Source organism: Scatophagus argus, chromosome 2, assembly GCF_020382885.2.
Source record: "Scatophagus argus isolate fScaArg1 chromosome 2, fScaArg1.pri, whole genome shotgun sequence".
NCBI lineage: Eukaryota > Metazoa > Chordata > Actinopteri > Scatophagidae > Scatophagus > Scatophagus argus.
The window spans coordinates 26485109-26499559 of NC_058494.1; the positions used below are offsets into that span (position 1 = coordinate 26485109).

At 46.0% G+C, this 14451-nt stretch overlaps 1 protein-coding gene across 2 annotated transcripts; it reads right to left on the bottom strand.

Annotated features, from left to right (window-relative positions):
* Window positions 1-1348: 1348 nt before the first annotated feature.
* Window positions 1349-14379, bottom strand: hoga1 (4-hydroxy-2-oxoglutarate aldolase 1). Of its 2 annotated transcripts, XM_046374601.1 has the most exons (7): window positions 13912-14370; window positions 12923-13051; window positions 10944-11071; window positions 10605-10739; window positions 5581-5677; window positions 2395-2528; window positions 1349-1727 (listed from the first exon to the last, which is right to left on the bottom strand). In XM_046374601.1, exons 1-7 carry the CDS (start codon window positions 14123-14125, stop codon window positions 1578-1580), a joined length of 987 nt encoding a protein of 328 aa, XP_046230557.1. In that variant the 5' UTR covers window positions 14126-14370; the 3' UTR covers window positions 1349-1577. The 2 variants fall into 2 exon arrangements, with proteins under 2 accessions (XP_046230557.1, XP_046230567.1); XM_046374611.1 differs by lacking the exon at window positions 2395-2528 and having other exon boundaries at window positions 13912-14379.
* Window positions 14380-14451: the final 72 nt, after the last annotated feature.

Sequence of the window (14451 nt, forward strand, 5' to 3'; positions counted from 1 at the left end):
TCATTGGCTTCCATGAAACAGGTGGGCTGCGGTCAGGAAACAGAAGCTCTACATGGATGGATTCTGATTGGCCGTCAGTGTTTTTCTCGCTCATCGTATGCCTCTGGCTTAGTTTAAGCTGTGGCGCAGACGCCGCCATCCAACTGAATCAGGACGTTGTTTAAAGCTGAGCATCTACAGCTGCTGTGAAAGTCACCGTCCCTTTACGTGTTACAGAAACCTCCATGTCCTCCAGAGGACAAAGCCTCAGTGTCCTCAGAGGTAATTAGGCTCCTGAACGCAGCTGATACTTACATTAGCCACTTAACAAGACTTCCTGGAACATTTTGACAATATATTAAGAGCAAAAAAAATAATAATAATAATAATTAGTATCCCTGAAAATGTTTGAGAAAGAAATAAAGTCTCAGCAGAACACAAGTCTTTCATGATCCAGAAATGTTTCTGAAAAGATCTCCAACTAAAAAGGTGCTAATTGGAGTCATGGCGAGATCAAAGAAACAGCTGTGTTAAAAATGAAAAACTGAAGGCTCTCATCGCCATGGCTACCTGCTGCACTCGGCTGTAATTACCGCCGTAATTATGGCTTTTAACTTTTTCACTTGTGAGAGCCCTCAGGCGGTTTGTTCTGCTGCGGACTGCGAATGTGACCTCCAGTTGTGAGCGGAAACGTTCATCATGTCTGTGTTTTAGACTCCGTGAACCTGCGACCTTCCACATCCACCAGGCAACAGGCGGGCTGATTGGATCCCGGCTCGAGTCAAAGGCGACTGGATTCGTGTTCGCGGTCACATGAGGCTGACGGCGGACGCCCTGCACTAACGAGTCCGAGTCTTTGTTTTGTCTGAAGCGTGACACTGATGCACCACACGAGGGATTTTAGAATTCAAACGATGGAGTCTTTTGGTCAAAATGCACTAAAATGCTTCAGTGGTGAGGATTCATTTCTGCTTGACAGCCCAAAGTCCTACGGAAGCCCTGAGGATCCAGTTCTATTTTTTCTAATATTCTAATATTAATTTTATTTTCCCGCTGCGATTCTAACCAATCATGATGTGCAAAAATGGACGTGACATCACACGTCCAAGCAGCAGCGGTGGACCTGCTGGCTGCTGCATTATGTGACAAGAGGACACGAAAAACAATAAAACCAGAGTGACAACAGAGATGAGCAACCGCCGCTGCTTCCTCCACAGACTGATTTACTGACAGGAAGTGAAGCCTTCATGCTGCGTTCACAGCCACCAGACAACCAAAACAGTCTGAAGCTGCTGCATCGATCCCTCAGTTTGTGACTTTGGTGTTTTAACGTAGAGGCTAAAAAGGCTCTTAAATGAAAGAAAACAGAGAAGTTTTATTACTTTATTATAATTTCACAAAAATATTATGTCCTGACAGATTTTTAGATCACGTTAACGTGGTAGAATTAAACTCTGCTGAGACAAACAAACGTATGTGCCGCGTTCCCCCTCCGAGCCACAGAGCCGACAGGACTGACAGGTAAAAGCTTTGCAGGTAAAGTGAACACACACACACACACACACACACACACACACACACCCTGTGGCCGGGTCACCTCACAGCCAGCCGTTGGAGGAGAAGTCCCGTCTCAGCTGCTGAGTCTCGGCCTCCGTGAGTGGCTGAAGAGGTGATCGACAGGCGCCGCCGTGGAACCCAAACCACTCCATCGCCTGCTTTAGGGCGGGAACTCCCAGCTTCCTGGTCACCTAGCAACACAGAGCCCCAGTCAGAGCACGGCAGCGTGGTTTCAAAGCTTTACCGATAAAATCAGACGTGTTGACTGTCGGTGGTCGACGTTCGGCTGCTGAGCTGCTGTTTGTGTGGCGGACCGATGCTCTTCAGGCGGCGACATTAACACACCTGAACAGGTGCGTCAGTCGGCTGAAGCTCGTCACACAGCAGGGTTTCTGTTTCCTCACACATCTGACCGACAGCATCCACCACACAACTCTGACGTTTAACTTCCTGTGTCGCTGAGGCCCTCGTTAACAAAAACAATCTGTTCACCAACAAATTCAGCTGCAGTTCGCCTTCATTTTTATTATGACTTTACGTCTTTGATTTACTTTGTATGCAGTTAAGTCATTAAATGCAGGCAATGAACCAAATATCTTTAAGAACTGATGGAATCCATGAAACTTCATTTTGTGTGTGTGTGTGTGTGTGTGTGTGTGTGTGTGTGTGTGTGTGTGTGTGTGTGTGTGTGTGTGTGTGTGTGTGTGTGTGTGTGGTTTATCTTGTCCCCGTAGAGATTTAGTGCAACCACTGAGATTATTTCTGGGCTCCAGATCGGATCGAAGGGCTGTGACTAAACCTCCGGTCTGTCTCTGTGTGTGGGAGTTGGTGTCTGACGGGGCAGCAGATGGTACTCACGGCGGCGTTGGGCTCGATGAGACGCCGCTGCAGGACTCTGGCTTCCTCCCAGCGACCGGACGCGCACAGACGCTCCAGCTCACACAGCTCGCGGCCCAACACGTTCGCCAGCGCGCACACTCCACCGACGGCACCTGCATGACCACATCACAAAGCAGAGGGGTGACGTACTGTTACACACTGACATGTGCTCTTGACCTTCTGAACCTCAACATCCTCTCTTCTTAGCACGCAAAGGGAACGAAGAGACGACGGCCGAGTCTACGGCCACACAAGCGACTCTGAAGCACCGCGCTGTTCTGAGCTAATGCTAATGCTAACATGCCAACAATGCAATGATGCTGCTAAAGTAAGATAAATTCCTGCTATTTGCCTGAACTTCATTAAGAGCAAATTCTCTTGATTTTCGTTTTGCTGTAAACATTAATCACTCCACAGGGAGTAGAAAACGTCACGTCTCCGCAGACAAACCAGGTCCAGTTGTTGAGGGTCGGCCTTCTTCTCACAACCAGATGTTGAAATTTGGTTTGGAAACGACATTAAGTTGAAGGAGGTGGATGGAGAAATCACACGCTTAATCAGTTTCGCCGTGCAATCACTCGACTCGGCACTTAGTCCGTTTGGAATATGAAATTTTCCACCCACCAATCATGCACAGGCGGCTAAAACATCAGCATGCATTACAGCACAGTAGAAGAAGCACTCGAGCTGCCCGAGAGGTGGAGGAATTTTCCTTCAGCCGGAGTTTTCACATGACAGCGAGTGATCTTCAAACAAGTGAAGATAAAGCTGAACAGAGCGGACTGAGGCTTGTCTTAAATAAAGCCATCCATCACTCCTGGTTTACTCTGCAGCTGTCAGCACAGACAGTAATATTTTACTGTCAACAGACCTCATTTTTAAGATAGAAGTCTTGCGTTTCATCCTCTTGTTTTTCTTTCCTGACAGATCAGTAAGCAGAATCTGGTGTTTCTGTTTTGTTTTGTTGTTGTTGTTTTTACTTACACAGTTACATGCATACACGTTTTCCCAAACAACGGGATATCACGGCCTTTCAGCGCGACATCTCCTCATCTGGTGGAGGAGAAAAGCAGCCGCCATCCGTGGCCTTGGACTTCTTGTTGTTGTGGACAGACGAGCCGGCGGCTGCTGATGGGTGGATTTTCCTGTCTGATTTATGTTGCTGTGGCCCGCCGGCGCTCAGCTCACACAGCAGCTTAGCCAACGCTGCCAACTGACAGGTGAGCGCCTCCTTCTTCTGGGCCTTTCACGAATGCGAGCCTTCCCAACAAAGTGCTTATGCAAAACACAAGCACGACACCTAAACACGTTTGTCAGCCAGGTAGCACTTTGGGATCCAGCATATTTCTGTCAGGCGAACAGGAAGCGCGAGATTTTGGCTTGAATCCGACCCCGTTCCTTTGACAGCCCAACAAAACACGAGCAAGTTCAGTCCGCAGACCAGGAAACTTCACTGGACTCAACGCTCCAATCACAGCTCTTTGCTCTCTGCGAGGTTTTCGGGCAGATGACCTGCCACTTTCAGCATCAGCATGGGGTGGTGCGCTCGCAGCACGGACACATTATCATATCAATCACTCAGCAGCGTTACACACTGCTCTGCATTAGTCGCTCACACTCACACACACACCCAATTACTCCCATATTTCAAATATGTAGATGAGAATGTGTCAGGGAGCAAAGATCAGAGAGCTGTGAGTGTGTGAGTGTGTGTGTGTGTGTGTGTGGCACCGGCAGAACATGACTCATTAGGTTCCTCAGCATCGTACTGATGCCCGCCAGGCTCACAGTCCGCCGAGCGCGGCCGACATACGGAGCAGGTGGAGGACAAGCCGTCGTCGCTGCTGCTGCGAAAGGTCGCTGAGGTTTTATGATTTGCTGCAGCTCCACGTTGAAGAGACGACATGCGCCCCCCGTGGGATGAAGGGAGCTTTCAAAACCAGCCAACGCTGACCGTGAAAACGAGGACTGAAGCATGAGACACTCAAAAGCATAACTCCAGTTTGCATACTTTGAATTGATTGCAATGAAACAGCTGGCCTTGGTGACTAGTGGCAAAATGCCACAACTCACACAAACACAACTTTGTTCAGTATTAAAGTTTCGCATTCAGAACAAATCGCAATGAAAGCACATAATGAGCTCGTAAGCAGCCTATCACGTGATCTGATACACAAACAGCCAATCGTGTAACAGGTGTGGATAAGACAAAGCATGAGCCCCAGGCCTTAATGTGCTCAAAGTCCTCCTTTCTATACTGAGCCAGAACAACCCGGATACCAGCGCTGCCATCTTGCTCCGATGATGTCATTTGGAGCCAGAGTCTGTGCACTAGTGATCGGGAGGTGAAGCTACGGTATCGAGATCCCGCCCAAACACCCATCAGACCCAATCAGGAGCAGCACTCAGCTGTCAATCATGATGTTTTATAGCATCAAATAAGTAATTAAAATCAAACTTAGAAGAAAAGTGAACACTTGAACTGAAATCAATGTGATAAGAACCACCTAAAATGACAGAAACCATCTTTGGGGAAAATTCATTTGATGTTTACTTTGACTTTTTGGCTTTTGTTTGCTTATTTTTTTGTTTTTTAGCCACGTTTTCCTATTGAAAAACCTCCTCAACAGCCTCACTAAGGAGAGTTCAGCAAATTAATGCAAACTGACTCATTTCCATGCTTTTGCTAAGTCATTTTTATACCGAAATTAAACCATAAAAGCTGCTTGGGAGGTTAGAAATCAGTCTAACTATATTTAAATCAGAGCATGTAGGCTGCAGCTCATCATAAGACGTCCCTGATGTTTTGCACGTCGGGTTGTCGGTGACACATAATCCCCTCAGGAAGCTGCTCTGCTCATCTGGAGTGTCAGTGAAATCTGAAACAACCACAGGAAGTGCGCCCAGAATGCAAGGGTTTGTGGGTAGAAAGAGCGGGATGTTGACATCTGTTAGCCAGCACTTTCATGTGGATGTCAAGACACCAAAGAAAAACAACAACAACAACAACGTGTCTGTGAATGATGTTGATTTGTTATTGTGCAAACACGCAAAAAGACAAGAAGGTCTCCACTTCGGTTGGAAACAAAGAAAACAAATAGTGAGGGAGAAGCCACCGACTGTGAGGAACCAGAGCACAATTAGTCCTGATTTAGGGCTTCTTACCAACACAATAGGCGGCCATGAGAAACCCCGCTGAGCCCGCCAACACCTGGAAATCCTGCGTTTTGGTTTTGTGAACGATCAGGCCGATCCGCGTGATCTGAGGCAAAAAGAAACAGAGAGAGAGAAGAAGATGAAGGTACAGAAAGAGGACAGTTTCACTGTCATCACTCCTCCCTGCTGTCACGACTGATATCTGATGTGGTTCTTTCTTAATCCCACGGGAGGCTGTCACGGGAGACGACGACAAAGCCAACATCTCACAAGGTAAACAAATCGCTCAAATTGAGACGAGCACTGACTCTTCTCATGGTTTTGGGAGGAGGGGATTGTTCAAGATCCCAAACAGACGAGGAGAAAAGGGAAAGAGAGCAACGGTCCCGAGCGACAGAAAAAAAAGAGGAATCAACTTCAAAAGCAGCAGGAGGAGGAGGAGGATGGGAAAGGCTCATGAATAATTGATAAGCTCCCTATTTTGTTTTGCCTGTTTTAATTCTCTTTTGTCAATCCACATATGAAGTGCAGAATCCAAATAAACCTGAAATGTTCAAAGGGAGCGTAAGACGACTGCGGCTGCTCGGCACACGAAGCTGAAAACTCCGCAGGGAAAACCTGCAGCCTCCGGTTCCAGTCTCCATCACGTTTATCAGGCAGGGCCTATTTTTAGCTGCCGGGTGTCAATCAGTTTCTGCGTATCAGTCATTTCAAACACGCAGGACTGTAATTGATCAGTCAGTCAGTCAGGGTACAGGAGCTCCTGCTGGTCTCCTGAAAGCCTGAGCACTCTGGCTATTTTGATGCAGCTCCCCAGAGGGAAAATAACATCGCAGCAAGACTACAATCTGCCCCGGTGACAGAAAAACACTCATTAGCTTTTATTTTTTAAGTCTCATTATTGTCATTAGTGTGTGATGTGCAACTTGAAAGCACGGGGAAACTCGACGGAAGACTGGGGTCTTGACCCTCCCTCCCTGCCCCCACCATCCTCTCTGCTACGTGTTGTTAGCGGTGCAGAAGCCACTAGCAGTGTAAATTATAGCGTGGCTTCTGTTTCGCTTTCGTACTTTTGTAGGTCAATCGTGGCTCTCTGATGATGTGTCATAATGACTTTAGTGAAGTCTGGACTTTTCCTCTTGAGCCACCACGAGCTTAACTTAAGCTTATGTGAAAACTTCTCAGCAGCCATCGGACAGATGTTCGTGACGTTTGGTGCAGATGTTCGTTTCCCTCAGGATCTGTGAACCCTTCACATGTGGTGACTCAACTGTGCTTATTCTTTTGAGCAAGGCACTTAACCCCCCAATATGCTCCCCGGGTGCTTGATGCTGCCCACTGCTCCTGTGTGTGTTTCACTGTGTGTAATTTGCCGGGTGTTGCATGTGTGTGTTCAACTAAGGATGCAGAAGATAAATTCAGTGTGCGTATGTAAAAATATATATACTGCCAATAAAGTGATTCTTCTTCTAAATCAGCCAATGTTAGCATGCTAACACGCTAAAGTGAGGCACTGCTATTGTGAGTGTGTCAGCATCATCAGCACTAGCATGACTGCTGACTCAAATTCAAGTATATCTACCTATATACCCAGGTATACATACTTCTGTACCTCTCGGCTACACGGGAAACAATTTTGTTCATTCATTAACGGCAAATGTGGTTTGATCCTGTAAGGTCCAAGAATGTGTGATTTCTGTTCAAGTGAAGCTTACATAAAAGACTGTGGAATCCAATCTCCCTCACTGTCACTGAGAAAGACCTGAATTATTTGTTTTTTTACACCTATAGACCATATAACACGCACTTGTGTCCATTATTTGCTGAGAGGATGAGTAGATAGCGAATACACTGACCAAGGTCATCACTTTACATCACATTACATCTCCATTATTGAGCAAGTTGTTGCCTTCACGGTGGTCTGAAGTTGGCTCACAACATTGCCTTGAGGCAACAAAAAGAAAAACACTATTTACTGTTCTGAGTACACGCAGCCATAAAATATAACTTTAAACCAACATTCATGCTTCTCTACAGATTCATACTCCTGCTTATCTTACTTCCAACAGCCTATCTTAAATTGAAAGGTGTTTCATAGTCACACAAAACCAAATGTGTGATTCGACCCACTTCAGCTCACCATATAACAACACGTCACAGTGAAAATCTCTGGGATATGCAGTAGAGGGACCTTTCTTAATATTTTATTTTATCTTTTTAATGACTGACAGATATAAAGCTAGACAACGCATCTCGACTTCCTCCTACCGTACATAAGTTAAGTCTAAATATCCTGGAAACGAGTGCTGCCATCTTGTTCCAGTGATGTCGTTTGGAGCCAGAGTCTGTGCAGTAGTGATCGGGAGGTGAAGCCATATTGTCGAGTTCTTTCCCAAACAACCAACAGCACTCAGCTGTCAAACATGAGATTTCACTCCCTTTTTAATGGCATCAAATAACTAATTAAAACCAAACAGATCAGAAAAATGAACACTTTAACATGGTAAAATCATGTTAAAAAAGTGTGTGTGAAAGAGAGGGAGCGAGAGCAGGGGGAATCAAAATAAAGCACACGGGGTGAGATGAGATGACACTTGAATGATCCCTAAGGTGATAATTTAAGCAAATATCTTAGCGCACGAGCTGAGGGGGGCAGCACGGTGTGACCAGAGGGTTCTGGGTTCCAGTCCTGGTCTTTGCACGTTCTACCTGTGCCTGTGTGGGTTTCCTCCTGCACATGCACATTAGGTCAACTGGCTACACTGAACCTCAGCGTGAGTGTGTGCGAGCGCGTGCGGTTGTCTGCGTTTGTGTGTCGGCCCGGCGACGCCTGGCGACCAGTCCAGGACGTCCCCCGCCTCTCGCCCGTGGGATGAGCCCCGGAAATAACCGAACCCGCCGGCTGAGACTCCGGGACGTTCACAAACACCGTGTCCACCCTCAGCACGTCTTACTGTAAAAACACTGTAAAAAGTCATTCTCATTCATTTATTCACAAACGAGCAGCTCGTGTGTCAGCTGTGACTGCTGCCACTCCGACTCGTTTAAACAACAATAGAAACACAAACAAATCACTTTTAAAAGCGGCTGAGAGAATCTGACGCTCCCGCGGCTCCAGGAGAGCTGGACCTTTAAAGGAACATTCCACTGAAAACCAGCAGTGGGAAAGTCACTAAGTACTGCACTTAAGAGCAGTTTTGTGGTAACTTACTTGATTATTTCCATTTTATTCCACGCATTAACGACGTTGTTTAAGCATTGCTCCCCTCGCCAGTCGGTTAGTATACTAATTACTATGTTTCATGCTGTCAGCTTATCGCTAAGCAACATGATCAGCAGCGTGATCGCGTATGACTGCCGGTTATGACCTAAGCAGCAGTCATAATGCAGCTGAGACGCAGGCAGACGTTCAGTTAATTGAGGGAGACGTTCACAATCGAGTCTGATGAATCGTGGTCGCATATGATCGTGTTGCGAGAAAACAAGCCACATGCCTGCTTTCCTTTCATGTACGCAGAAGCAAGGCAGCGTGGAGTTAAAAGGCAGTAAAGAAGCTTTTCCACACGGCAGCACAGCCAATCACCAGCTACTGCAGCTCAATCAGAGACGGTCTCGCTGTGAGACAAATCAAACCTGGACTACAAGCCTGTCCACAACAGGGTCTGCTGATAAAACACCAGTTTAGTGTCTGGAAAACGTGTCCCTTTGTCCCTGAAGACCCATTTCAAAATATAACAAGATTCAACTCCAGCCAAGACCATCCATGCTGATAAAATCCTCTGCCAAATCGCAGCCTGATGGTGAGGGAATTAGTGCTCGCCTCTCATGTTGTGAATAATCTTTCTGCAACTTGTCTGCCTTCCTCAAATTGACCCATCACCCATTGTTTTCTGTGTTTGGCCTCTTCACGCCTACAATTGAGCGGGGCCGCTCTGTGCTTGAACTACACCCACACTCCCGTCTCCCAGCAAGTGGACAAACATGTTATTTCCCAAATCACAAATCCATTTGCAACTTCTCGCAAACACTTCCCACACAGACCAAAAAGGTATTAAGAGCTCAGCAAGAACAAACTGTTCTTTTCTCTTTTTTTTTCCAAACAAGTTACCCTGAAGCCAACCCTGCAGGATGAAACTACATACACTTTACTTTACTTTACTTTCAGTTCTTCAGCAGGAAACACTTCCTTCTCTTCTAGCAGCTGGTTTACTGAAGATCAGCAGCCGAAATGATCGAGCAAAGAAGGCCTGTTTGTGGTGAAAGAGACAAACTAGCCATTTTTGATGCCAGCTTAGTCCACCTGATAGCATACTAACTACCTAACTATCAGAGCACGGCAACAAACCAAACGGCTCTTCGAGACTGTCCGTCACCTGCATTGTGATGTAAGTGAAACGAGACAGGCAGCAGGGAGCATTCTGACCTGAACACTGATAAGTGGCGTGGAGCGATGGCGAACACGGCGGCGATAGAAGCATCAGGTAGAGACAGACTAAGTCTGACAGACGCAGGCTAGCTTTAGCACATAAGTGACAGCAGCAGTCTGACATTCATAGTTCGCTCTTGGCGGGAAGTTTTGCACTAACAACGACGCATCGAGTCGTCGTCAACTCGAGTCGTGATTCAAGTGTCTCCTCTACTTCCTGCCCGCTGGGACTGGCGAGTTAAGCTAGCCAGTTAGCCAGTTATTAGCAAGGCTAATGACATTAAAGTGGTAAAATAAATTCGCTTGTCATAGTAAGTTAATTTTACATTGTCACTGACATCTGTACCGCCATCACTGGCAGAAATATGGCAGAGAGGAGGAAAGAGAATTAGGCGGGAACAAACTCATAATTTCAAAATAAAATCTAGACAAAGAAAAAAAAAAACATGATTCTGATAAAGTTTCATTTTTATCTAGACTGAAAAGCTTTTAAAAATCTCCAAATATTCTGTCTGACTCAGCTGTCTAGCTTTAAAACAAAATTCAAACCCTCATACTTTACATCAAAATCACACACCACATAAAAAATTAAAGTTGTGTTTCTTACGTCTCCTCCACTGTCCTTAAGGCCCAGGATGTTTGGGTGCTGTGACAGCTGCAGCACGGCGTCCAGCGGCACCTCCAGGCCCGTGTTGGCCGGCACGCTGTACAGAACCACCGGCACCGGGCTGCGGTCCGCCACCTGCAGGGGAGACTCGGGGAGATGAGTCCTTAAAGACAGCAGCTGGTAGGGGTCACCTTTCAGTCCCAGACTCATTTACAGGGAATGTGAGGACTCAGGAGGTTGGGGGTTAAACGCTGGCTTTTGAGCTGAGGATTTAAGTTAGTGTTAAACATTAGGGAAGGCATGCATGTCATGTCAGGATTTCAGCAACTACCGACTGACCTCTGTGAAGTGATTTATCAGAGCGCGGCTGTCCATTTTGCCTTTATAGAAGCAGGGTGTCACCACAAGGACGGCGTCGGCTCCGGCCGCCGCCATCTTCTCCGTCAGCTGAACTGTGGCTCGCGTGGCTGACCGGAGCAGAAGGGAGGGGAAAAACAACTTAACTAAGAAACACGCACTTGGCTTTGAAATGCATGTTCTTGACTGCATCATAAACCTTCAGACCAAGACTGAGACTTGAAGGTCTCGAGGTGGAACTGGAAAGGTTTCACACTTCTTATTCTTTTAGTGCTCGTTGCAGTTTGTTCCCCCAGTTCAACACATTTCTTTTATTTATTTATTTTTTTTCATACAGATACCTTTTCTATGGACACATATTGCATGCGTTGTGTATATACAAGACCTCCATTTACACTCCATCATCCACATGTCTTCTTCCTCATACTTAAAACTGAATGCGACAGCCTTGAACTCAGTCACACACAGCGCATCTATGCGGTAAAAAGGAGGATGCGGTAAAGACTGATGGAAACACTGAATATCAGCGAAATGAGGCAAAGGAAAAATAAAGAGAAATGAGTGAAAATCAGACCTTGGATTTAAAGAATAGCTCCCCTTTGAGCAGCATTTTCGTGGGATAAAGGGGAAACAAAACCCGGACAGTGGAGGACGTGTGTCCCTGGGATATTTACTGGGTAAATCTGAGATGGCATAAATGAGTGAGGACATGAAAGCCCTGGAGATTTCCATATCATGAGTGAATGGAGGAAGGAGAGGACCTATAGAGCGAGCTGATGCCCTTCTCCCTCCTCTCTCTGCATGCTCATTATGTGCTATAGAAACGGACAGCTAATAAAACTGTTACAGACTCCATCTGACTTCACTTATCAGACCATAAAAATTAATGACACCACCAGCTCATAATGAGACGAAAATCAAGGTCACTAAAACCCATATTGAAAACACAAGCAGAATCAATTTGAGCTCTCAACAATCACACACACACACACACACACACACAGATGCGTGAGTCTGAATTGTCCACAGTTTGCTGCTCTCAAAGTTTAATTTTCTTCCTTTAGTGCGTCTGAAAGTCTGCACTCAGTCTGAATAAACTGATTCATGGCTGCTGGCGAACACGTCGTGTTAACTTAGAAAACTTGATTTATTTATTGTGCGTAATGTTTTGATGGCCTTTACCTTGAAGACACACTCAGTTTCATTTGTTCTGTGCTTGAACTTTGCTCACAGTGTTGAGAAAACTTGTGAGAAGCGAAACCAAATGTTTTGATGGTTTCCCACATCAAGTTTTTATGTCCATGTTGTCAGTGTTGAAAAACGTTGAATTACGTTAATTAAAATGTCAGTTTAATGTCAGATGTGGACCTTAACTCTTCCTCTGACATTAAATCAAGTCTTCACCCAAAAATGTACTCATTTCTCATTCATATTATGGAGGGGACACTTAAGTTTTGTCCCCATAAGGACGGCGAGTCCCCACAATGTGAGTGTGCAAACTGCAAGTCGGTAAAAAGCACCACAAATTCATGCTTCAGTAAAGATTTTGTGCTAAAATATTACTAAAAATCAAACTCACCCGTACAAAGAAAATTACTCTACAAGTATATAAGTTTCTGTTTTTAAATGTATGCAAGTAACAAAAGTACAAGTAAAAGTACATGTTACTTATTTACATGTACACCAGCTGTTGCCTGATTGTCAGCCTGGCTGATCATTTATTTATCCAACTGACAACAAAATAAATTAAATAAAAATGTGCCACTCTGGCTTTGATGCAGCTTGTAGTCTGAAGAGCAACTACAGTTATCAGATATACAGGAATATATCCAAGTAAAGTACAAGTACCTCAGAAAGTACAGCACTTCAGTAAACGTACTTGGTTACATTCCATCGGTGGCGGACAGATTTACGTCCCCACAACACTAATAATGCATGTCCACACACACACAGGGACGTACATTCGCAGCCCGATCCGGCCATCAGCAGTTTGTCCGCCGGCAGAGATCGCCTGACCGTCCTCACCACCTCCACCCGCTCCTCCTCCGTCAGGTACGGATACTCGCCGTTGGAGCCCTGAACCACCAGACCTGCAACCCAAAATGCAGTATTTTCCTTTTGTTAGTTCTGCAGAGGAGAATAATTCAATTCAAATCACTCTTATAAACTGCTGCGTCACCTACAAAACTCCAAAACCTAACTGAAGAGAAAACTAAGTCAGACAAACTGTGTGTCTGAAAACCCACTCAGCAATAAACCAGTTTCTGAATCGAAAAAGAGCAAAAGCCTGAGAGCTGTGACACTCACGTCAACAAGATCACACAAAAACCAGCAGTAAAAAACAAAACAAAAACAAGCAGCATCCCTTTAATGAAAAACAGGGACGCTCAACCTTCATGGTGGAAAATAAAAAGATCACAGCAGGAAATAAGAATAGCAGCATATTAGTAAAGGTAGCAGCAGCAGAACTTGTAGTCACCAACAAACACGGGGTGTTTCATAGGTGGAGGCTAACAGCACCATTAGCTGTGGCCCACCTTAGCTGATGTAAAAACTGTATGAGTAGCAGCAAAGAAAAACCACCAGAGGGCGACAAACACCTGCCGGAGATTTTGCGTTTTTTCCTGCATGCTGAACTTTGTCCTCTCTGTCAGGTCCCTAAACAAATACTGACGACTGACAGCCAATGGGCCTCTCAGCAGGTTTTTCATGAGTGAAATAAGTTTGTGTGATCGCCTGATGTCCCAAATGATCGTCTGTTTTACCACAGAAACGTGCAGGTTTGAACCGAACTGCATGTTCTTGTAAAGGACCTCGTTATGCACCTGGCTGCAGGTGAACATGAAGCAGAGAAGCTGAACCCGAGCCTGTCACAGACTGTCCATATGTTTGTCTAAGTTGAGGACTCTTTCTAGCAGTTAAGTTCGCTATTTTGCGCCTGAGTCCTGACCTCTGAACGGTATCTTAGCATATTTCTGCAGGTTCTCCTCCAGTTTGTGGTAGTCCACGTCCTCCTTGGCGGTAAACGGGGTGGCGATGGGCGGGTAAATCCCGCCGATGTCCAGCCTGGCAGCTGCTGTGTAGCTCCGGGTTTGCGTGCACGCTGGTGAGTGGGCTCCTCTGATCAGGGGGCGCAGACCCCTCCATGCCCGGACGCACAGCATTGTGAGGCGGACAGAGTGACGAGCCGCTCGCTCTCTGACTGCTGGGACTTTGTGCAGCTGCTGCAGCTGAGGACGGTTAATCACTAACCTGCTTTGGTAAATATTGGCCAGAATCTGTGATGTCTGACTGTCAAACTGTCCCAACTCTCAAACCATCCACAGGCGCTGATAGTTACACCAGAGTGTCAGCGTGGCAGATCACATCAACCACCTGACGACCGTCGTGATGAACTCTGAGTCGCTTACAGACAACTTGTACAACACAACGTTAGCAAAGTGTGCGCGTCCAAAGCTCCGCCCAGCGGCAGTAAGGGCTCATCAACCAG